Genomic DNA, 26,087 nt, shown 5'->3' on the forward strand with positions numbered 1-26,087 from the left:
AAAAAAAAGAATATAAAGCTTTGAAGTTCTGTAAACACTCCGACGGTTGATAATAAAGGTTTATGCAGGATGCATCGAGAAAAGAATTCGATAAACCTTAAAAAAAACAGCACAAATCTCAAAGCAACAACAACTGATGGATCCGTGCATGGTGGAATTGCTTTTGTCCATCACCAGCTAGACTAGATGCAACCTTTCCTCCTTGCTAGACTAGATAGACACAAAAAATCTGAAATGCATGATAATCAAGAATGCACATAAAATATACCTAGTATGTCTTGATGTAGGAGTAATAAACAGGCACATGCATGTGATGTGAGGGTGGGTCCTGATGAGGCATCATGCACCCTGTGCGTGCTTGTGCTTGTGCTTGGCTTCGAGGAAGCAGCTGGAGGCAGCATCAGGTGTGATGTTTGGTGATGCCGGCTTGCATCTGCCTGCCTTACATGGCGTCGCTCCAAATTAAAGAGAGCTCGGTAGGAAGGTGGCGCGCTGCTTCCCCCCCGCGCGCGGGAGCAGCCATGCAGCATATGCTGATATGCATGCACACATCTCTATACACACTTTACTAGTACTCCTACACATATACCTGACCTGACCGAAAGAAACGGAACGGGATAGAGTAGGAGTATATGCGTGGCGTGGCGACACAGCACATCAAGTGAGCGTGACACGAGCAGAAGCAGTCAGTGATATGAGTGAGTGAGTGAGCCATATATATTTTCCGGTGACGGACGTGAAAGCTAGCCGCTTATATATATATGTGGAACCGTTCGTTGTCGACCCGATCCATCGCCATCCTTCTTCTTCGTCCAAAACAAGAAAAAAAAGCAGCGTCCCATAGGCTCTCCCCTCAGCAAGCAAGGGAGAAAAATACTACTGTATATGGATGGATGCGTCCACTGGTGCACTGCACTACTTATTGTCGCCTGACCACGACGTACCGGCGTCCATCCTCCAACCTCTAGCAAGTAATAGTGCCATGGATAATAAGTCATATATTCTACAAACGGAAATTTATTCCCCAATAAATCCGGGCCAGAAATCACTATATATATATCTAGCCCTTGCATGGAGTTCCTAAATCCAGTGCACGCGAATAAACAAAACAAAAACTTCTCTAGATTGTTTAAATAAAACCCTTTTAACACTTCAGGAATATGTACAAAACCTACGTACCCAGGCTTCGCTTTGCGTCGCATATTCGAACAAAAAGCCGAGTATATAAAAGCCAGATGACTAGTATTATTTAGAATCAAGGTGGTAAAAAACCGAGCGGCTAAAATTTGGAATCAAAGATGTATTTTAGGTGAAGTAAGTAGACTTCTTTAGTTGCATGCATACTGAGTATGAGATGTTGAAATATATTGTGACTCTCTTTCCATCTGTTTGTACTTTGGAGTAAGTGCCTCGAAAAGGAATTCAATAAACAAAGAATGCCGTCACTACAATCTCCAAATACCTGAACAATGTTTTCCTTTATGAATGTCCGCCTTTCGAAATGACACCAATGATCACGATAAGTCGGTGCACCTAGTGACAATGAGACACATCAGCTTTTTGTCGAAAAACCATACTATCGCGGGCGTGTGGCATATATATATATATCCAAATATCCTATCAATTAGCCATAGCCCCAAGTAGAGCCTAGGGTTTAAGTCTCCATCAGTTCATGGGCACATATGCCGCGCTAGATCGACAATTGTCCTTTTAAACACGTCGTCATACTCCATCCTCTTTAAACTATTGAAGGAGCTATTTACTCCCCACCTGAATATATGATTCAAATAATATAGAGTTTTACAAAGTTTTACAAAATCTCAACGAGCATGGGAATAGAAAGTAGCACCACAAACTAACAAATGAAGCAACGGCCGGTGTGCTCGAAGTAACATCCTTGGAGCACACCAGTCATCGATGAACAACAACTTTGCAATAAAAAGCCAATATGCGTCGAAATGTATTAAGGGGGTGTTTGTTTCTAGGGACTAAAAAAAATTCCTTTTAGTCCCATGTGAAACAAACAGGAAGGACTTTTTGGAACTAAAAGAAGGTATTTGGGACTAAAGGAAGAAGTCCCTATGGGAGGGTCTTTTTGGAATTTTTTAATCATTTTTTTCAATAACGCCCCTACTTTTAGCATGTCATTTAATAAATTTTAGTACATTACTAGGAGTAACATGGTCTTTTTACATGTCATTTAATGATCTCTAGTCCCTGTTTAGTCGATGAAAACAAACGGGTATGGACTAGAGACTTTTTAGTTGGGACTAAAAAAAGTCTTGAGACTTCTACAACAAACAGGGCCTAACTAAATGTTCAAGCATTATAAGTACATTTTTTTCATGGGTTATGATGCTCTGAAAAGATCAACTTCCGTGCCCCCTATTAAATTATGATCGGTCCTCTTCCATGGGAAAAACAGCACAGAAATGAAAATTTGCGAGTGTACAAATTACTCAAATGTATCCATTTGAATCAACCCAGCAGATAGTCCCAGGTTTAGCATTGTGTGGGAGGGAGGGCATGCATATCTTGCTAGTACGTACTAGATAGGAACGTTGAACTTCCTTGGATATAGGGCTCGTAATGATGCGCCAAGAACGAGTCAAGCAGAAGATTGACCAACTGCTGATATGTAGTTGAAGCTGCCACGTGCAGTGGACAAGGAACATTGTGTTGACGGCTGCCTTGAATTTGGAAATGCCTCCTTCCTCTGTTAATTTGGAACTTTCCAAGCATGATGGTCTTAAATTTGCAAAGTAGAGATCGAGCAGCCCCTTGGTCTTTCATCTGTAGCAGATAGTGAGTACACTAGTAGTATTCTTCATTTCCACAAACATGAAGGGCATACCAACTCAAAATGCCATCCATGAAGGGTTATGTTACGATGCATGCTGATTTCTTCATTAGTTAGTAGAGTAAAAAGGTTCTGCAATGGCGCTGGATTTTTGTATGTGACGAAGAAGAGTTACTAATTACAAGCAGCTAGGAGGCACGGGGGTAGATGTATATATGAAGTGCTCCACACACACTCGTGCATTCCAAGAATGTTCTTCAAGATCACTACTGTACTACTACATGAAGCATTAATTCATGGGAGTAAATGATGGATGTTAGTAGGAAGGTTCTTGGATGGTGGAGGAGATGCAAAGCAAGAAGCAGCTGCTGGTACGTAGATTGGGTGCAAGTGGGAGCAGACAATGTTGGTGCCGGACAATGGGGGCAGGCAGAGGGTCCAGGTGCACGGTATCTGCCCTCCCCTGGCCGGCACCATGCACATCAATCCAATTCAACGCCTCCAAAAGAGGAGAGGAATTTTTATACTTGCGGCTAGCTAGTGGCTCATACATGCAACTATACTGTAGCTCGAAAGTGTCCTCCCTTTTATTGTGATTCTTCTTTTCCTCCTCCTCCTTCTTGTGCAGTGTGCACTCATCATCACTTGACACATAGAGTATCTATCTATGTATCTATCTGCATATGAATATACATGTTTATTTTTTATTTAAGAAGAGGAGAGGAGAGGAGTGTGGCCTGATTTTTCTGCTGATGATCTCAGTTTGTCACATATTGCTGCTGCAGCAGCACCTCTTTCCTGCCTGCTTCCTTGCAAGAATCCAGTCCCACTCGTGTATCACCCTCTCATCTCTTCTCTTTTGTTTTCATACTCATCCATCCATCCATCCATCTCTTGCTCATCATTACTATTTACTAGCTACCTCTTGAGTATATGCCGCCACTCATCTCTTTTCATTCCTGCTCCAAATAAGAACGTGCAGTCTCAGTTTATGATGCCTCTTCCTAACTTGAACCGTTCGTTCAGTCAATATAACGATGTTGTGGTATCTGCTTAATTGGAACTTCTGGTCAATGCACCAAAAATCTTCTTACCTAATCAAGTTTGTTCACTAGCTAGTTGGTCAATACTTATCCATGTCCATCTGCATGATCATTGATCGTTTTAGTCCATCTGCAAAGAGCTAGTGAGGTTCACGTACTCAAGGAATCACCTCCGAAAAAGGGGTTTTCCTCGCTTTTTTCCTCGCTTTATATTCTATATATAGCACCTTTCACGGACACATGATAATAGTGGGGGCGAATAACAGACCTAAAAGAAAAAGAAAGAAGAACAAAATACCAACAACGATAAATCGACAAAACACGGATGATCCGCCACCGCTTCGCCCTCCGGATTCGTCCCACCTCACACAAGGCTCCGAACCGCCGCGTACCAAGCGACACCTCCAAGAAGGGATGCGGCGTCGACGGCGCTGTTGTCCGGACATTTCCTAGGGTTTCCCTCGACATGCGGAAATGAGTGGGGGATGGGTAACACCGACGCCCTTCAAGAAGAGAAGGCGCCACCTACAGGCGACACCGCGTCGGAACCGGATGAACCGACAGGGATTTCTCCCGCATCCCAACCACCACTACCCGCCTGATCCGGAGCCAATCAGCCACTCTTGCCACCCACCAGCATACACCACCGCGGCCTTGAAGTCATCCATGCAGCCTCGCTGAGATAGTCATCATGAGGCCTAGAACACGGAGAGAGGAACGCCGGGAATCGAAAGGGAAGCACCGGAGCCGCGCCGAAGGGAACCACCTTGGCCTCCATCGTGCGGGAGGCATGTGCCTCCAACACCGTCATCGTAGCCGTCCGGACATGACAGCAGTGGCACACCGGTCCACCCAGGCCCGCAAAGCCGCTATCACCTCGCTGCAGTAAGTCGGCCAAGTCACCGCCTCCATCCAACCTCCCTACGCCCCAACTCCGCCTCTAGGGGACTCCGTCGCCGATGGAGAAGCAGTCGGGCCGCCCCGGCCCAGATGGGGCTCCAAAGGGCCTAAAACGATTCGAGCGGGCGCCTCCACCCCGCACTACCGTGAAGCACCGTCACCAACGGTAGCGCCGCCACGCAGTAGATCCCTCACACGAGCGCCAGGACCCCCACGGTCGCACCGGACCATCGCCGCCTGGAGGAACCACCCAGCGCTGCTCCACCTTGCACATGAGCGTCACCAGGAGGGGAAATGCACTAGGCCACCGCCGCCGACGCTGCCCGGGTTGAGCCCGACGACGTATGCTGGCGACGACGGGGGAGACGGGTGAAGGCGGATGCTGGGGAGGAAGGACGGGGGCGCGGCCGGCCGCGAGAGGGAGGAAGAGGAGGAGGAGCGGGGGACCTTCTCAAAGAATCACCTAGGGAAGCTTGTCTGATATATTGTTCATCCACGACAGTTGGTTGTTGTTCTGGTGCACTGGGTTTTTGGGGCCTTAGCACGACAGACTTTCAACTGTCTACTATAATAAAGTTCTGTCCGATTTCCGGTGAAGGAGGAGCGATGACGATGAAGTGCCTTTGGGTGGCTTCACTACTTGTAGTCGTCACTAGGCGGAGTAACAGCTTACACAATTCATTTCCATTCGATGTAACAAAATCTCGTTACATAATGCAACGAGGGTCAACTGGACGCAATGGAAGGAATCACCTAGGGAAGCTTCTTCTCCTTCTTCACTGTTAATCCGTTCCGTTCCGTTATGCATGGCTGCAGAGAGGTCTATACGGAATATGTCAAATTAATGTTGGTCAAACTGGGATTGACCAGGGACCTGTTCTTCAACCGGCTAATTCTTCTTCTTCTCTCTCCCTGCCGGTTGCCAGCTGCTGCTTAACTAGCTAGCCTGGTGTTGGTCCTCAGATGCAGACTTTGAACTGGCAAGCTGCTTGTATTTAGAGCTGTGACTGTAGCTAGACATGACAAAATATTAAAATAATCTCAGCGTCTGCGTATAGTGAAAGCGTAGATTGACCAACCTCTCTCTCTCGTACGTATATTATTCTCATGTATGCATGTATATTCTGACCTTCCTTCTAAGTTCTAGGCGCTACTTGTTCCTTGTCCATCTACGTTGACAGCTGAATCTGTTTCCGTTTCCAGCACCACCCACGAAGCCCACTTCCTTTTTTTTTAGCTAAACTGTCGCTAACACTTACTCCACAAACGTTATTAAACTATATATGCACTAGGAGTATTATATTTGTGTCAGTGTTCTTATCCATCTTTTTATAACCAGTGTAATGAATGTAACCCAAGCTCACTATATGCAGCAGCTTGTTGATCCAAAAAAGCTATCATCAACAATAATTCAGTGAGATGCGGCACGCTGGAAGGTTCCTAATTAATAAAGCATGTATGTATTCCACACACTGCACACTGTTTTAACTTACACAGTCTCTACGAATAATAATGCACTAGCATTGGGGATGAAAATGAAGTGGAAACTTTTTGCTTTTCCAGAGGAAAAAAATAAAGGAGAAAGATGAAAATGAAAACGGAAATTTACAAAACGAAAATGAAAATGGAATATTTTATGCGAAAATGAAAACAAAAATGAAACAGTCCTTTCCGGTGGAACATACATGAAAATGAAACTTTGTGAATACGGAATTTCTCATTTTTACTGTAGTCCTGTGACTGCTTTGTAGATCAACCATCAAACAACACACAATGACACAATGAGCATAATGAATCATTTGAAACTTAACTTATACTATCATATACGTATTTAATTAGATCCTATACACAATTGTCATGTACAACAACAATACTAGGATAGGTTGCTAACATAATTGTCGTAACGATATGGGCCGGCCTAGTTTAAGTTACCACAGGTTTTGGTAACCTCTTTTTTTTCTTTTTTCGTGTTACGGTTTCCGTTTCTTCTTTCCCTTTAATTTGTTTTCTATTTAATGTTTTTTTATTTTTGTAAAAGTAAGTTCAGGTTTGAAAATTATTCTTAAAATTTGAAAATTTTTCTTGCTTTTACAAAAATATTATAAATTTATTATAATTGTCGTTTTAAAAAATATTCATAACTTCAAAACATGCTTGGGAATTTCAAAAAATATTCAGCATTTAAAAAAAATGTTCAGAATCATAAAAAATGTCCTACTTTTTCCAAAAATAATGTTGTCTTCATTTTCATTTTTCCCTTTCCTTTTCCTATTTCTTCTGTATGAAATTTTCTAATTTTCGTTTTGTATTCCAAAAAATGTTCTCATGTTCAGCATTTATATTTAAATGTTTATGCTTAAAAAATAATAGTGAATTGCCTAAAATGTTCTTGCTTTCACAATGTGTTCATATTTCCAAAAATGTTTGTCTTTCAAAAATCGTTCTTTTATTCAACAAACTGCAGGAATTTTCAAAAAAAATTCTCATGTTATAAAATTGTTCGTGTTTTGTGGAAAAAAATCGTTTATGTCAAAAATTGTAAAGAATTTAAAAAAAATCCCATATTTTTAAGATTTGTTAAAAAAAAGCGTAACTTTTTTGACATTCCTGATCAATTTTTCAAAACATGAACAATACAAAAATTGTTAATGAGAACGTTTTTTTGAAATTACTGAACATTTTGTAAAACACGAACATTTTTTAAATTGTGAACAAAAACTTGTAATGCCTAAAAGAAGTTCCAAAACATGAACAATATTTAAAAGTTTCAACACAATTTGAAAATGAGAACTTCTTTTGAAATTCCTGAAAAAGTTTCTAAATTGGGAGCAAATTTTGAAAGCAAGAAAATGTTTATAAAATTCCGAATAAATATTTAATAATTTCAAACGAAAGAAACATAAAAAAAGAGCAAAGAAAATAGAAAAAAGAAAATTAAACAAAAAGGAAGAAAATGCGAAATATAATGGGCCAGCCGTCCTGAAACGTCAGCTGTTTCACAGAGAGAGTGTCATATACGAGCTCCCTCCGAGCTCGCTATTTGGTTTTGTCATGCTAACTTCACACACGCATTATTTTTATATTTGTTTTTCAGTTTTGTTCATATTTGGAAAATTACTATTCTCTCTGTTCCATATTCAGTGACTCAAGTTTGTACTAACTTTAATTCAAAGTTTGTATAAAGTAGAGTCAGTTTTTTTGTGACAGAGGGAGTACATGCGTGTATCATGCATAACCATTTTTGATATTTTTCTAAAAAGTGTTCATCGCACATTTAAAAATGTGCAAGCAATGTAAAAAAATATTTTCAAGCTTTTAGGAAATGTTTGTTTCATTCAAAATATATCTTTGTGATTAAACATTTTTCATATGTTTCAAAAACAGACATAAACATTTCGAAAACTATCGATAATTAAAAGGATATGATCGTGTAATTCAAATCAAATTAGTTTATATCATTCAATAAAAACTATGTTTAATAAAATTTGAAAAATGTCATACATTTCAAAAATTATTTGTGATATTTTAATTAATAAAATGTAGAATTGTTTTCATTTTTAATACAAATGTTTCATATCATTTAAAAATAATGTGTCAACGCGTATTTGGATATATTTAGCACTTATTTCAGAAAATTTCAGAAGGTATATTTCTAAAAAATGTTAATCATATAATTGAAAGATGGTAAATGTATTTAAAAACAAATAGCTGTACACACAAAATTTACTATCTGTATGAGAAAAAGTAGTCATGAAAACACATATTTCATAAAAATTTAATCATTTAATTTACAAATATTAAACGTGTATACAAACATTACTGATGTATACAAAAAATATTCAGTTTGTTAAAATTATATATTTTTTGAAGAAGAACCCAGATAAAAAACTCAAAGAAAACTGATAAAAAAAGAAAATTAGAGGAAGTGAAAAATTGTAAAAAACAAAGAACATCAAAGAAAACATAATGCAGAACTATGAATAATTATAGGAAAAAGCTTGTGCACAACCACAATATTGGACCGAGGATCACCTTTGATCTAGTTTCGAATATTGATAGTACCAGCCTTGTAAAATAGGGGTTACCCGAGGTATCGAACCAATATGAAGAATTGGTAATTGAAAGGTGATTCGTGCAAGGTTTTGTCATTGCTAACAGTTCCGGTTTTTTGGTCGAAAATTGAATATTTTTAGAGAGAAAATGTTAAAATAAAAATATGCTAGGGCTTTAGATCTTAACTTGCAATGGTACACTTGCACTTGAGGTTTCATCTAAATACTCAACATTGTCCTGGTAGATACTGCAAGCATATGTTGTGAACGTGTATATATCAGGTGTGTGTTCTAATAACCTCACGATAGACCAACATCCCGCATCGCGGTTCTGTCGCGCGTGTGTAAGGTTGGGTTGTGCTTTGTGGGTCATGTTAGTGGTTGTTGTTGTGATTGGTTTCTTCTTGAATTTTAGGTGACATGTTTCTTGCTGTCCCTTGCTCTATGCTTGGCCTTCGAATGCCACCATGTTTTCTATTTTACGTTTGGCTCGGTATCCCGGGTATAGAAATCAAATGCATGCGAGATAGAAATAACATTATTATTAAATTAAACCAACAATTCCGTGTGTGGGTTTCACTACTGGAAAATAACTTATACGTAAACCCCTATTAGTGACGGGCTTAGCCTAGCACCCATCACTGATGTTAGCTTACCAGTGTTGGGCGTCAATTTGGGCGTGGCACAGGTAACATGACTTCAAATTTTTGATGGGACAAATGTCATCAGTTTGGGCCTGCCACGGGTAACATCTACCTTTGCCACCTCATCTTCTCCACCGTGGTCATCCACGTTATCCTTCAATTCATTATAATCGAAACCAATGATCAGGGTTTGATCGATGTTGACGGTGTTGATGTCCAACAAGTTCACGAACTCAGCAGCGGCATTGTTCGAACCACCGCTACATTGAGTGACATCACGTTGCGACCTACCACAATGGTGAAAAACCAAAGCAAAAATAATTGGGCGGAGGGAGTGGACGAAGGTTTTTTTGTAGGGACCTTCTTCCGCTTCACGCCCGAAACCTTGCTCACCTTCCCCGCCGACGGCCGGGAAGATTGCGCAGCAGTGGCGGCGCCCAGCGCGCTTTCCCTTCCTGTGTGGCCAGCTGAAATGCCGCCCTGTACGACAATGTTGCCTTGTTGCTTGCGGACAGGCGCCTTGGTGCCTTGGGCGACGGCGGGGGCGACATGGCCGCCGATGAGATCCGCTGGACGGGATTGCGCATGTGTGACCTCCGTGTTGACGAGACTCGCCGGATGGGAGGCTTCCATAACGACGAAGAATGGCGGGGAAGAAGGTACGTAGCGCGCGGTGGGCGGGGCAATGGCTGCCGAGGAGGAGGGAGCGGGGAACCAGTGCGCGGATACTTCCCTCGCGTCAAATCTCATTGCGGATAAGGGGCGAGCTCGGGTTGGCCTCCCAACCGTGAATCTGAAGGTTGAGGGCAACTTTTGCCGTGCTCCGTAATTTTTATTTATGGATTGTACGCGTTTACGGGGTCTGATCCGACATCATTTTTCGTTTCTATCTTTATTTTAATGATTATTTTACGGAACGAGATATTATACGGAATTTGCTAGAGATGCTATGAGTCACTGTATCTACATGGTGTGGACGGGAGGATGAGAGAAGAGTCAACAAGCAAGCAAAGCCAGGAAAGTTGCTCTCCCGCTGACGTACATGATGAGCTGGGACAAACCAAATCGCAAAACATCTTGTATTTTAACCCAACGTGCTTGCACTTGCACACGTGTTTTACGTTTTTTTACCGATCGATCGATCAAGACGATATGTATGCACCGTACGGTGAACGCAGCCAAGCAGTTTGGTAAACGCACGCTGAACTCCTAGGCGCATCTTTTTTTTTTTCTTTCTTTCTTTTTTGCGGGTAAACCAAATGCTCATACTAGTGCTACATATAATACGTACTTTACCAGTTTTTACTCCTCCAGAAAATATACTAGTACGACTACTTAGTTAACACAATAAGTACTAGCTGAGACATGCATGCACTCAGGTCTGCTCTCACGTGCGAATAATTTTTATGTATGCATCCCGTACCAGCTCGATCTTGACTATACTAGGTGCAGGGGGTGTGCACGCATGACGCTTACACACTTTTGCACCCAATTGTGCCCGCCACTTTGGTAAACAACGTACGTACGTATCACCATCAATGATACATACTACTACTTCTTTATAATTTAATATCATACATACTAAATATAAATCTTTTCGAGTTTCAACGGACTACAAACATATATATATATATATATAGACATATTTTAGTATAGATTCACTTATTTTGCTTCGTATATACTCCCTCTGTACCATAATATTTGTTGTTGGGGAGAACTAATCTAGTTCTTTTCAACAACAAGTATTTAGGAATGGAGGGAGTAGTTTGTATTAAAATATCTAAAAAGACTTTACTTTATCAACGGAGGAAATATTTTTATACTGTCATGGACTCTAAAAAAGTTTTCTATAAATAGAGTTATATAATGGGAGTAATAATCAAGTGCTCTTACCCAATAATACTGCTTAATAACAATAAAATTATATTAAAGCCGTGACAAGTAATATGGACTGGAGAGAATAGTAGTTTCTACCCTCCACAAATGCTTGACACAATACTTTTGCAAACTAATATACGATAGAACTGCGGTGTACTTTCTCGATTCCTAAGAAATTTCACTACACATTACACACGAAATGAATTAAATAAATGTATATTTTAAAGTATATTTATATAGTACATTGATATATAAATCTTTAAAAGTATTTATATTTAATAACAAAGGGCATACAGCGTATGCATGCATGTCTGCTCTCACGTGCGAATGTTTTTATGCATCTTCTAGGAGTAGCTAGCAGCTAGCGGGTGTGCAGCCTTCATTCTCTTACCTAGCTAGTGGACTCTCTTTAATTACTATTCTTTTTATTTTTAACTAAAAGATCTTTTGGAATTTTTAATATGGATGATGTGTATAAATATATTTTAGAATGTATATTTACTCATTTTTCTTTGTATGTAGTCGGTAGTAAAATATTTAATAACATCTATAGTCATACTTAGCAAATATGACCCCTTATACGTCCGCGGACGTGTCCGTTTTGAACCCTTCTTTTTCGTTCATGCAACCGCACTTGTCATATTTATTCCCATATATATGGTTACTTACATGTGATTGATGGAGAAGAAGAGAGAGAGAAATGAATAAAGAACGAGAAATATGGTCCGGGAGGGATCACGTCCTACGTATCAAACTGAACGGGCTTGTCCGGACGTGTCCGTGAACTCCTCATATCGTTCACATATTTAAGATGGATATGAGGGATGCCGATCAGTCCGGTCATTTAAGATTAATATGAGGGGTCCAGTCGGATCGTGTTTTGCGATCGATCACTGACCAGACTGTTTACCCCGAAATTTGAGACGGGTATGAAGGATCCAATTATAGATGTCCTACAAAGTCTTATATTTAGAAACTAGGAACTAGAAACGGAGGGAGTATTTGAACTTAGCAGCTTGACTTCTTCTCAGATGGATGCACTAGCTAAAGGCACCATTTTATGAGATTCCTAATTAAGCTTCCTAGCTAGCTAGATAGTTAGGGCCTAGGGGTACGCAAGATTGTTCGAGTTACTTTAGATCTTTGTTGTGATTGTGATATTTTCTTCGTCAGGGTTTAGAAGCCATGATTTTAGTTACATGCATTTTCGGAATAAAAAACGATAAAGATGTGTGGCATTTAATGTTTCATTAATTAGGAGTATTAGTAGGCTGCATGCATTTATCGCTTAGTGGTCGTGTGAGTTAGTATGCATTATCTTTGTCAAATAGTTAGATGACCTATGGTTATTGTGTGAGCATTTACAAGAAAATTAAAACTAATGAAGATTCACCATGATTTCAGAAATCGTTCATACGCGTCTTCTAAACCGTCATAAAGAAAGTAATACGCAATACTGACTATGAATTCGATCTTCAAATGTCCATTAGGTTGGCTTGCGGGGAAATCGGCTCCTACCAGGTTGTTTAGTTGATGACTTATATTGCCACACTTATTGAGCCACACCTGTGGCGCACCACGGATTGTGGCGAGCAAAATAGACGCCACACATTTGATGAAAAGGACAATGCAAAACACAATGCGGGTTGTGGGGAGCCTAGCCATCATAGGAACCAAACCACAGCGTAAGAGCATCCCGTATAATGCCGACCCGTAAAATATCTTTACAGTTAGCGGAAAAACAGCTTTATGGGCCGGCGCGGGCGAGTGTAGAGTCAGATCCCGTAAAATGAATTTATAAAAAAGATATTCGCAGAATATGCTATTTTACGGGTCGACTCGAGTTGCGGCGGAACAGACCCTTAAACTTAAACTGTAAATCGAATTTTCGCTTACATTTTTTCTCCACATCTTTTTCTTCTTTTCGCCTCTGTCTATGATCAACTAAATTTGTTCCTAAATACGAAACCGTGGATCCCTAAATTCATCCAGGAGCTAGCTAGATAGCTCGCTGTAGGGAAAATCCAATCAGAAAAAGCACTCGATTCGTCAGACCTGCGCCGTGCAGTTGAGAGCTTCAACCTCAAGAAAGAAACCCTAAATTCAGATTTCCAGGTCACCCCACACAACAAAGGGCACGCCCAAGAACTCGGATCACCATTGACCATCATAAAAGCTAGCACACAAATTGGTGCACCGACTGGAACGCCTCTCGGGATGGGTTCCCAACTCAAGGGCGTGGCTAATTCTATTAAAGCAGGAACATCCGGGAGTTAATTGATTCCGCCGCCGACGTTGAATCCGACCAGGACAAGCTGAGCGGCTGCGAGGACGGGCGGCCGACATTCGGGAACGGCGTACGATGGACGTGGACGATGGACGCGGAAGTTTCCGTGGCATGGATCTTCCGCCAACTGCTTTCTCTCGATACACGGCGTTGTAGAAGCGGACGCGAAAACTATGTTTTTGCAGATCGGGTGGAGCTTTTTACCGTGCCCCGCAAAAATATTTACAGGTCCAACGCGTTTGCAGGGTCTGATCGGGCAACTTTTTTCGTGCGGACCTATATTTTAGAAGTTACTTTACGGATCGGGGCATTATATGGGTATGTGAGAGATGCTCTAAGGAGTGTGGCGCGTCGTACCTTTGGTGTAGCCACGTGCGAACCAGCCCCAAACATAAATATTATACAAATAATTCAATCAAATACTTAAAATAAGGGATATTAACTTAGTGCTTTGACAAGCTATTTTATAGATAATAACAGAGTAATTGCAATCAAGACAAATAAAGTAGTTTATTTTAAATGTTCGTTTAACATGCACATCTTAGGTGTAAATAAATGAACTTTTTTTACAAAATATGGTGAGTAGATAAGAAAATTCATGGAAGATAGGAACATTTCTCAAGTAAAGATATACTCCATCCGTTTCTAAATATTTGTCTTTTTAAATATTCAACTACAGACTACATACAAGCAAAATAAATGAACTTACATTTTAAATCACGTCTATATACATCCGTATGTAGCGCGTAGTGAATTCTTTTAAAAAACAAATATTTAGGAACGGAGGGAGTAGTTGTTGAGTAATTAACTAATTATGCAACCACAACCAACATGAAGAGAGTATCGTGAGGGTCAAGGTAGTATTTTTAAGGGGGCTGCTACGCATCTACCGGCTGATCTTTTTAAAAGATCAGCCGGGTCACGAAACGTCAGATCCTATATCATCGCGCGGTTGACTGACGTTCTCAACTTCCGCAACCGAGGTAATGCTGCGGAAACATTTGCATCACAGGTCGTGTCGTAAAAATCATTGCAAAAATGGTCATGTTACAGAAAACTTTTGCAACATAGGTCAGGTTGCAAAAAAAGATTCCTCGTCTTTTTGCAAAATAGACACTATTGCGGAAGAAACTTTTGCAACAAAGGTCATGTTGCAGAATTTTTTTGAAACATAGGTCAGGTTGTAGAAATTTTTTTCCTTGTCTTTTTGCAATATAGGTACTCTCACGGAAGACATATTTGCAACAAAGGTCACATTGCAAAAAACTTTTACAACATAGATCAAGTTGCAGAATTTTTTTTGTCTTCGTCTTTTTGCAACATGTGTATTGTTACGGAAGAAACTTTTGCAGCAAAAATCATGTTATAATTTTTTTTCAACACCGGTCATGTTACATAACTGAATCAGCGATGCAAGAAATACTAAAGCGATGCACCGACCCATGAGGACACGCGTCACGCGCTAGTGGTGACGGACGTTCCAGGCTGAATCCGCCACCTGATTGTTAGACTTTTCCTATTTTTAGCCGCCTAATATATAATTATAAAATAATATTTAAACTTTCAAATGTCTGAGGTCAAAAGTATCTCTTGAGAAACAACATATACGCATGCGTGTGTGTGCTCTCACACACAGAACACCGCCACACTCACACATCGTGTACTAAAAATGGAAGGCTTCAGGACTGACAGTCAGCTCATGCACCTTGTTATCAACAAAAACATGCATAAGCTCCTACCAGATTTTTTTTTTTGCATTAATTTTACACCAAAGTTTGAACACAGGGTTTGAGCGGTAGCAGGCTGGGGTGTAAAAGCAACACTAGCAGACCCCGTCTTTTGCGGAACAGTAAAAGCGGTTTTGAGCTCGCGCAGCCGGGTCTATACAGGTTAATATTTCAACGGCAGAACAGAAACAATAAATCAAACTGAATAATTTAAAAATTAAGTTTTGCACGACAAATTATATCGCAAAAACGGGCAGATCGTCCATACATAAGGACATATCGTTCATAAATAGCATAAATATTATACATAAAGCGCTCGTCGGAACTTGCCGGAGCTACCCTACCCTAGAACTAGCCAAAATCGAGCTCGTTGGACCCCATATGGTGCAGAAGCCGACCGGAGCCCTGCGGCGGTGCTCAATCAGAGTTGGAGTCGGAGGTGAGGCCAACGCAAATCCTCTCATGTTCAGCGGTCTCGCGGCGCCACTCCTCCTCCTTCTTGTCAAACACGATGGCCGATGCGAGGCCCTACTCGAAGAGCTCATCGTTGATCTCCTTCTCCCTCTGGCGGCACTGCCGCTCTTCTTCCTCCCCCGCGCGCGTGCGCGAGCATCACGACCAAAATCACGAGGCCACCGCTCCCCCCCCCCCCTACTCCAGCCCCCGCCTCGGCCTCCGGCTTCCTCTTCACCGCGCAACATCCTAAGTTCCTAACCATCCTAAGTTCCTAACCACACAACATCTTGCTAGTTGTCGGATTAGAAGTATCCTAGGAGTATATGCATATTCATGATTTTCATATTTGCATAGATAGATTTCTTTCGAGGATATTTGTAGGAGTACCCAAGATATTTGTTGCAACCCTTGAAACACCCATGGATGAATGAAATGTTGCATATTAAAGGAGGGAGGGAGGGAGGCTCGTTGATGGGTCGATCTGGATTAATTACCTGAAGGCTAATTAAGCTACTAGGTGGCAGCGTTGCATACGCATGGGGTCGTTGAGCTTAATTTGGGCTGGTCAACATGCGTGCATTCATTCATGCATCTGGGCGATGTATGGATCTATGGAGGTGCAAGATGGCCGAAATGAGTACTCCCTCCGTCTCGGTGTATTAGGCATTTTAGGAGGTGCACTGCAACCTAGGCACGCATAGATTGGGTAGGAGAAGAAAATTAAATTACAGAGGAAGCCAATTACACCATTCCTTTCTCAACTGAAAACGTGCTATTAATTAGAATACCTCTTGAAATCCCAAAGATGTGCCGCATAAATTGCATGCATTGGTCCTCCAATTAATAGATGTGGTCAAATTAATATGCATGCAACTAGTACTACTTTAATGTGCCTTAGTGTTTTGGGATTATTTGATTTTCGTAAGATGCCTAATGCACCGAGACGGAGGAAGTACTAATAGTAGTTAAGATGCGTTAACGTTGCCACCCCGGTGAAGGATGAGAGGCGGCCTTGCACAAGGAAAATGGATGGTCGTCTCTGCTGACTTTCAACAGTCTATCCCTCGGTCGGAAAAGAAACCAGAAAGAAATTCTGGTTAAAAGTGGCCTGGAATATAATCTATGTATTGAATTTGGCGAATGTGCGGCGGAGACGACACAATGGTCGGTCGAGGGCCAAGCTAACACACCAGGGTTAATTTGATTATGCATATCATATAAATTGCTTGCTTGCTTGCTGCTTTATGGATGGAGCTGAGCACATATAAAAAGTTTAGGTTGCCAAGCTAGATCAGATGCTGTTTAGCTGCTTATATAGTAAACTAGCTAAAGCCACAGCTGCTAGCTAGTGATGGATGGATGGAAGGACGAAGTAATTAATTATTTAAGAAGAAACTCTCCATGGATCCGACCAACTACTCCTACGATTAGTAGAAAGCTGCTTGCTCAATTGCTACATGCATGCATGGGTCCAACGAAATGAAATTTAGTACTACACAGCTAGCCGGTGGGATGCATGCATATGCATGTCATGGATGATGAGACGGGAGGAGGTTGGCGTTGACGGGGTCGACGCCACCGTACGTAGCACTACACTAAGTGCCTTGAAGTTGGAGCTAACCGACCGATTTATGGTCAGTGCTCAAGTCAAACCATAACTGCCGGTCGGGTAATACTACTTGGTCAGCGCATGCATGAATGCAAATTAAGCAACCTCACTCACCTCGTCACCTCACCACCTGCATGCAGTCAGGTGAAATGAAGGTGCGTTCGTTCATGCCATCACCTTCCACCTCATCACTGTCTACTTTCATTACTACTACCAGTACCCATCACTTAACTGATTTGTCCCCGTCCTACGTCGTGTATACGATCGTCCCACCAAGCTCATACATACATACAAAAGAACAAGAAAAGGGCTGAGATTTAAGTAAGTACTACCTCGGTCCTAAAATAACTGTCTCAAGCTTAGTATAAATTTATACTAGAGCTAGTATAAAGTTGAGACACTTATTTTGAGACGAAGGAAGTAATTCATAAAAAAACTAATGCGCGCATTCACAATAACATTTTTTTAAAATATCTTGTAGCACAAAAGCACAACGCAGACAACCAACCAGCGCTTGGATGCTTAATTAGGAGGTGGTGTGTATATATGTGCGCGGGTCTACGACGTAACCGGTGTTTCAGAAAAAAAGAAGAGAAAACACAACTCAAACCATCTATTTACATTTTTGGCGAATGGTTCATTTTTTGGTTGACCAAACAAAGTATATCATAATACTAATAAACAAGGGTAAACATGATGAAAGATACACCAACGACGAAAAGTTGCACCCAACAAGTCACTGCCTTTAGTTTGACTCTTTTTGCATTTTTTATGTTCCTCATTGCATCTGCTCGGATAACCATATAAAAGCTCCAAAAAACCAAACACGCATGAGGTAAACTTTATTAAAATAGGCTTTCCCTCCTCTTTATAAGTAAGGTCGCAAATAAAAGTACGCTCAAGTAACAACATAGGATTTGCCTAAAAGCCGAAAACAAATCGAAGAGGAGTCAACTGCCAAGAGACGGGGTGCAACCACCTGAAGTCCAACAAGCATGCCACCTTATCCGGCCTCGAACGAAATCACTATTCTCACCTTCTCGGCAATCTTTATCACAAACCAAACTTAACATGGAAGTATTTCACGATCTCTATCCCGTCGCCTTCATATATAGCAGGTGCCACTGCTGCAAAAATGCCAAGAATTTAAACACAAAGTTAGAATAATGTTGTAAAAAGACCTGTTCGATAACCATCTTACGTAGAGTTCATAGAGTGCAAGCCATCGCCGCGAGCACCAATCAGTTAATCTCCTTTAACTGGATCATATATACTTTATTGATTAATAAAACAATACAACATATCAAAACCTAGAAAGAAAAAAAAGAAACTAACAAAGAACACAAACAAAAAATAGAAAGACACACTAAAGCAATCGAAAGTCCTTGTCACAAGCTAGATGTGCTAAACCCGTGGGCTGTATAATTTACAATCCGATAATTTACAGCAATTTGCAACCCACCACGTTTTCCAGAAAAAAGCTAGAGAGGATTTATACAGCCATGTACATACGTATGTGACCAGGGTTTTAGGTGCATGCATGCATGCATGCATGTAATTGAATAAGTGTTGTGTCTACATGCTGCTACTACTACTACTACCTAATATAATACAGTACTAGCACATCTGGAGATTGTTAATGGATTACATAGAAGAAGAAAAAAAAGGAACTTTGGTATGTATGCATGCATGTAAGCATATATGTATAGATATGAAATGCATATACAGGAGGAGTAAGACTAATCGACGAGGTTGAAATGCCTTCTGCCCCCTATATATGCAGTGCAGACGTAGAGTGCACGTATGCCTTTACGCAACCCGGTCGGATTCGTTTGGAATGGTTTGGATCCGCACGTGCCGGACCCACCCCCCAAATATTGACATATCCCTTTCCCACCCTTTTTAAACCCCTTCCCCGCCTTCTCCCCCATCACCTCACCTCCATCGACCATATCATCCCCTCACTCTCCATTATTCTTCACTCCAAGCTCCATCAATTAATCGTCCGTCACTCATTAGCTGAGCTAGCTGCCTAGCTAGTTTACTCCAAGCTCCCTTTGTTAACTTCACTTGCACCCTCTTCATTTCATTACTAGCTAGTTGAGAGAGAGAGAGAGATCATGGAGGGCGGAGAAGGTTCCGGAGGCGGCGGCGGCGAGCCGACCAAGTACCGCGGGGTGCGCCGCAGGCCGTGGGGCAAGTACGCGGCGGAGATCCGGGACTCGAGCCGGCACGGCGTGCGCATGTGGCTCGGCACCTTCGACACCGCCGAGGAGGCCGCGGCGGCCTACGACCGCTCCGCCTACTCCATGCGCGGCCGCAACGCCGTGCTCAACTTCCCCGACCGGGCGCACGTCTACGAGGCCGAGGCGAGGCGCCAGGGCGGCGCTTCTTCCTCGTCGGCGAGGCAGCAGAATCAGCAGCAGCAGCAGAGCGGGGTGATCGAGTTCGAGTACCTGGACGACGACGTGCTGCAGTCCATGCTCCACGACCACGACAAATCCAACAAGTAGCAGCTGCTAGCTAGATCGATCATCGACCAACAATAATCCATACATGCATACCTCTTGGCAACATCAACCTAGCTACGTATACGTATGTATGCATGCGCGATCGGGCGCGGATGCAACAACCCTAGCTACGTATATATGCATTCCGGCCGGCCGGTCGGCACGTACGTACGTATGTACGTGTATTATATGTGTACGAGCGAGAGCCTGCGAGCTCATCGACGATCTTGATCCGTGAAGATCAGCAGGAGGATTTCATCCATCGACTCGACCCTCTACCATATATTTGATGGGTCGATCGATCGATCGATTTGCAGCCAATAATAATCCAATCGGTGCTACATACTATGGGTTTACATTCTCAAATCGCAATGCTTAGTACATTATTTCAGCATGCATGCATGCCTAATTAATCGACTTGATTCTAGGTATACATGCATGCATAATCTCAACATAAACGATCCATATACTGAAACAATGTAATTAAGCATTGCGATTGAGTCGTTGTTTGGATATCAATTAATCAAATCGGTTGCTAGCTAGCTTGTTAGTCACACATGCACACGTAGCTAGCTAGGTACTAGTCGATTAACCGGCCCGGTCGGAAGCTTCGTTTCATTTGCATGCACAGCATTACACGTAAGTGTATATACGGCTGCTAACTGTCCAGCTGAGATCGAGATCGAGATCGGTGCCATCCATCGCCGCCGGCCAAGGGAAAGAAAGTGGCTGGATCCACAGTCCAGTCTAGTCTAGCTACAAGAAACAGTCGACCATCCAGAAAGAAAGATCATTCATCACGGTCCAGGGGCTGCGAGATGGATGGATGCAATGCAACCATGATGAACCTTCTCGGAATCTGCCTGCTTTCATTCCGGCCGCCGTCACCACCATGCAGTTCACCAACACATGTGTACACAGCACACCTCTGCTGCTGGTAGATCACTATTTCCATTACTTGGACACTCAAATGAACATTGAGAATCATGTCATGTGTGATTGCACAAGCTCAATCTCAATCCTACTATAGCTTAAATAATTGTGTACATTAATTACTCTGCGTATTCCATCCTGGCACCAACAAAGTATATATATATATATATATATATGCACCTTTGCGCCAACAACAATTGGTGCATATATTTTTGGTACAAAGATGTGCTAACATGTATGCATTCATTATTTATATGTGTCAAAACAAACGATGTCCCATGAAGTTTCGAGAAAACCGTCACACAAACACCTATCGTTTTTTTAGGATCCTTCTTCGAATTTGGATGTTCAAAATTGTTGTTTCAAATATGACAACCATGTCGGCAATGGCGGGCGCAGAGTTACTTATCCATGCCAAGGGCATATAATATACTTTAATGGGAACAATCCTCTTGCAAATTGAAAATGACAAAATGTGTATGCACCTTGGGTGACGAGGAGTCAACGGAGCATGTCGTCGTAAATAACTTGTCAGATGCTAAGTAATGCTATTTTTGCTCAAGAAACAATGTTGCGTGTTGACTTCGTCCTTAGAATGATGCAGAGACCGGGGGTTCAACCACCTTTAGAAAAACACTACCTTCATCAAAATTTTAGTGATACTTTGGGTGGTATGAAGATAAAAGTCTACGCATGAGCTTGTGTACGAATAAGAGCCCGCTCCCTACAATGGCCTTCATACAAAAACAATCCTCGTTGACCACACCATGAGTACCGGAGAAGAAGAGTCTACCGACAAGGCAAATCTCGAAGGCGTTTTTGGTGAAGTTGAAGCAAAGCATGCTGAAAATCAATGTAGATACAACTCGACGATGTCAAGAGCCATTGTTGCCTCAACACCCTAAGTCGGCCCATCAAATCGGTCCAAGACCTCTAGGCTACTCTACGGCCTGGGCCATGAACTCAGTTTGGGGGTCCTCTAGAAGGAAGGAATCGACATCCTTGTCATGCAAGACAAGGAGGCTGAACCGCCAAAACATCTATCAACCACCTTAGAACAGACTAGGACTTTGTAACCCAAATCCCATCACATTTTTTATCAGTCGGGACCAGGCTAATCGATGGGCATGCGTTTTAGTCATCACATTTCGATATACCTACGATAACTGAGATCCGCCGTGTATTATGTACACCCAATCCAATCAATACAATAAGATCAGGACTAGGGTTTTATGTCCACTGAGAGGGCGTGAATGCGTAAACCATCTTAAGTTTCCCCTCTGGGCTTTCCAGCTCATCGCGGCACCCTAAAAGGAGTTTGCCGGAAATCACACTCACACAACTATTTCACGCCCGGCCTCAAAGAGAGCAGAGACAACAATTTGCCACTACGAGCATGATGTTTACCTATGGCCTATGGTGAAGTGTTATGTTTAGCGATCTTCACTTAAATCATTTTCATGTGGCATCGGACGATAGTGAAGGATAACAACACGGATTCCCTCTACCCATAAACACATTTTTTAAGGAGAATGTGATGAGGAAGAGACACTTTCCTAGAGTAGAGTTTGTACATGAAGGAGTTAATCAAATTTTAAAGCTTGTGATATTTGGAAACCTTTTCCTGCAAATATAGTTCTTCTCCACCACGCTTGATTGTTGTCATGTGAGAGCATGCCTTTGTCTTGAGCCAGCCGGGAGTTGCCCAAGTCATCTTTGTTTTCCAGGTTCGATTGCACTATTTGCAAATAGCATATGAAACATTTAGCAAAAAAGCTTAGTGCACAATATTTCAATCAAATACATCATGTTTTAATTTATTTTTTCATGCATACTTGTTACAGTCAGTGCTAAATACTCCCTCCGTTCCTAAATATAAGTCCTTGTAGAGATTTCACTATGAACTACATACGGATGTATCTAGACATATTTTAAAATATGCATTCATTCATTTTGCTCCGTATGTAGTCTATAATAAAATCTCTAAAAGGTCTTATATTTAGAAACGGAAGGAGTACAAAGCATGCATGATGCAATTTTGATATTGCAAAGTACACATCAAAGCACATTGACTATGATGGGGTGATGGTTGGTTGTGTGACAGGTGGGGCTGCGGCAGACACCAAGGGGGAATTGTCTCGTGTCCATGTGTCGAGACATTTGGAGGACGAGCTGTTTTAGGTTTGGGTTGACGCTTTGGGTCTTGATTTTGATCCCCTCCTACACAAATGGACACGGGCGGGCGGTTGGAGCTGCTCTTGCGTTTGCACCAACTTACATATGATGAAAATCAAGTGAATATGAAAAATAACATACAGTGCAAATAAATAATAATCCCGATTCAAATTTGACACTGTATCACAACTTCACAGGAGCAAGCACACGGACACACGGCGAGTTCAGTCAGACGCTCTTGTTGTTGTTGAGGAGCTCGGCGAAGCAAGAGGCGAAAGCTTCCATGGCGTCCGGCGGCAGCACGACGCCGACCTCGACGCCGCCCTGGCCGTCGGGGCTCTCGGCCAGCGACACCGTGCCGGGGGTCTTCTCGATGGACACCATGTCCACCCTGCACGGCTTCCCCCACCCGAAGTCCGCGCCCGCATACACGCCGTGCCTCGGCGACCCGCCCACCGACATGGGCCGCTGCGGCAGCACCGACATCACCTGCCCCAGCCACTCCTCCGCGCCCTCCAGCACGCCCCGCTCCATCTCCCTGATCGCCGCCCCGATGGCCGCCGCGGCGGCCGCCACGCCCCCGCCTGCATCGTCGCTCTTCAGCAGGTCCTCCGTCGCGGCCTCCACGAAGCACGGGCGCAGGCAGTTGCCCAAGTACTCGGCCGGGAGCGGCGGCGACAGCCTTGACCGGCATTCCGCCGAGAACAGCATGTGGCTGCGCGCCGTGCCCTGGACGCCCGCGGACCGGCACCGCAGAAGGCACACCCACGCCAGCGCCGACGCCGCCACGAACGACGACAGGCGCGAAGTCCCCGGTGCGGCCACCGCCGCGTCCTTGATGCCCTCGATCTGGTCGCGCGCCAGCGTGAAGGACGCGATCACCGGAGACGGAGGCGGAGGCCCCTGCGCTTGCGTGGGCGTAGGTGGAGGGCCGGACGCGAGGCGGCTCATCCCGGCGAGCGTCTTGCCGAGCAGGTCGTCGGGGTCGGCGACGAGGGAGCGGTCGAGCACGGGCGGCGGCGGCACGGCCTGAGAATGATCGGTACCGTCGAGGGTGCCCCCGAGGCGGCATGCGGCGGCCCAGGTCCGGACGAAGAGCGTGGCGGAGGCGTCGTCGCAGGCGGCGTGGTGAACAGACACGCCGACGCAAACCCCGCGGCCGGGGAACACGGTGGCCTGCACGGCGGCGAGCGCGAAAGCCCCGTCCTTTCCGGGCGGGGGCAGCGCGGGCACGAGCGGGCGCATGAGGCTCATGTCCCGGGGCCCGGCGGCGACGAGGCGGTCGAAGTTGTCATCCTGAGACTCGGCGAGGAGGAGGTGGAGCGCGTCGTGGCCGGTGGAGTAGGAGAGGCGGCGCGTGGCGGGGCTGAGGGTGCCGGCGAGCGGGAAGAAGCGGGCGAGCGCGTGCGGCAGGGAGGCGGCGAGCAACGGGAGCGCGGCGGCCGGGTGGTCGTGGCGGTAGAAGAAGAGGCGCTCGACGGGGCCGGTAAAGAGCCAGGCGGCGTCGAAGAAGGTGATGGGGAGGTCTGCGGAGGGGCACGGCGGCGCTGGCGCCACGCGGAGGCGCTCCAGCACGCGCACTCCCGCTCCCGCTCCCGCTCCCGCTCCCGCCATGGATTTTCTTGCTCAGGTTGGGTGGATCTGATCTACTGTAGCTGTGGCTGCTCACCTACCACTAGCGCTAGAACTAGAACAGAAGAGAGAGAGTGCGCTATGCTCTGCTTTGCTCTTCTCTCAGATTCAGATAACAAAATTTGCTCTCTTCTCCTTTAAAAAAAATTGCTCTGTTCCAGCTGCTTGCTGCTTGCTAGCCTCCTAAAAAGTGTGACTGACTGACAAGTGGGGTAGGGTTGGCACTAATCTGCTGGAGCTTTTTCTACTTGTTGATTAGGAGGCACTAATGATGAATGGAGCTCTGCTTTTGAATTGGACTGATGATGATATCTTTTTATTTTCGAATGTCGGCCGGAGATCAAAAGAAGACATTACAAGAACATCTCCAAGAAAAGAATGCGCTGCATAAAGGCAAATGCTAAAAAAGAAGAAGGAAAAAAAAACTGCTCAGTTTATTGTGAAAAGAGTAAAATACACTTGTGGTCACTGGTTCATTTTGATCCATATATTTAAGAACTTAATCAATACGGTCACTATGTACTCATCTTGATGATTACGCGGTCACTGCCAAAATATATACTCCTAGATTCGTATTTTCTCTATGTTGTTTCCCACCCCATCGTCGGTTCCACTTGTCAATGAATAGAAGAAAATAATTAAAATAAGGATAAAATCATGGATGAATGGAGATTTAAACCGGTACGACACGCTTTGTGTTTTTCTACTGAACGTATCTCTGTTATGCATTTAGAAATACGCTCAATAGAAAACACAAAGCACCCCACATTGTAAAAATCATGCGCTGCGTGTGTTGCGTACCCCTAACAAACATACGCAACACACTTTTTTAAGGATACACACATACACAAACATACATATACACGTGCAATCCACAGCCGCCCTACCATGGTTGTCACGTGAATGCAACCATGATATAATAGGCCACCTTTCTCATGAGTGAGGGAGAAATATAAGAGGAAGAACAAGGAGCTCATAAAGAACTTCAAGATCAAGATCCTAGGGATTCCCCTCACATAGAAGACAAAGTGACTGGTGGAGATGTAGATCTAGATTCCTCTCTTTTCTTAAAAAAACTAGTAAGAATCATTGAAGGAATTGAGAGTTAGCAAGCTCTAAGAAGGTCAACAATAGGGGAAAACACGAGCTCAACGGATGGATTAGATCCAATGGGGAAGAAGATCCCATTTATATAATGGGGGAAAGAATACAACCGTTACTCCCACTCACAGCCCGAGCAGAGCGGCACTACCGTTGCTAGGAGCGGTACTACCACACGGTAGGTTCACCAAACACGGTAGTAGTTACCACTGCTGAGCCAAAAGGATGTGGTAAAAGTCCAACGGAGCGGTAGTAAAAAACTACTACCGCCCAGAGAGCGGTACTACCGCCTAGAGAACGGTAGTAAAAAACTACTATTGCTCCCAGGGCGGTACTACCG

At 43.5% G+C, this 26,087-nt stretch overlaps 2 protein-coding genes across 2 annotated transcripts; one reads left to right on the top strand and one right to left on the bottom strand.

Annotated features, from left to right (window-relative positions):
* Positions 1-19,516: 19,516 nt before the first annotated feature.
* LOC123446350 (ethylene-responsive transcription factor 14-like) lies at positions 19,517-19,909 on the top strand. Its single transcript, XM_045122996.1, has one exon. The coding sequence runs from the start codon at positions 19,517-19,519 to the stop codon at positions 19,907-19,909; it is 393 nt and encodes a 130-aa protein (XP_044978931.1).
* Positions 19,910-23,118: 3,209 nt separating this feature from the next.
* LOC123450664 (malonyl-coenzyme:anthocyanin 5-O-glucoside-6'''-O-malonyltransferase-like) lies at positions 23,119-24,836 on the bottom strand. Its single transcript, XM_045127805.1, has one exon. It carries the CDS (start codon positions 24,626-24,628, stop codon positions 23,243-23,245), a length of 1,386 nt encoding a protein of 461 aa, XP_044983740.1. The 5' UTR covers positions 24,629-24,836; the 3' UTR covers positions 23,119-23,242.
* Positions 24,837-26,087: the final 1,251 nt, after the last annotated feature.

This window comes from Hordeum vulgare, chromosome 4H (assembly GCF_904849725.1).
Source record: "Hordeum vulgare subsp. vulgare chromosome 4H, MorexV3_pseudomolecules_assembly, whole genome shotgun sequence".
Classification (NCBI taxonomy): Eukaryota; Viridiplantae; Streptophyta; class Magnoliopsida; order Poales; family Poaceae; genus Hordeum; species Hordeum vulgare.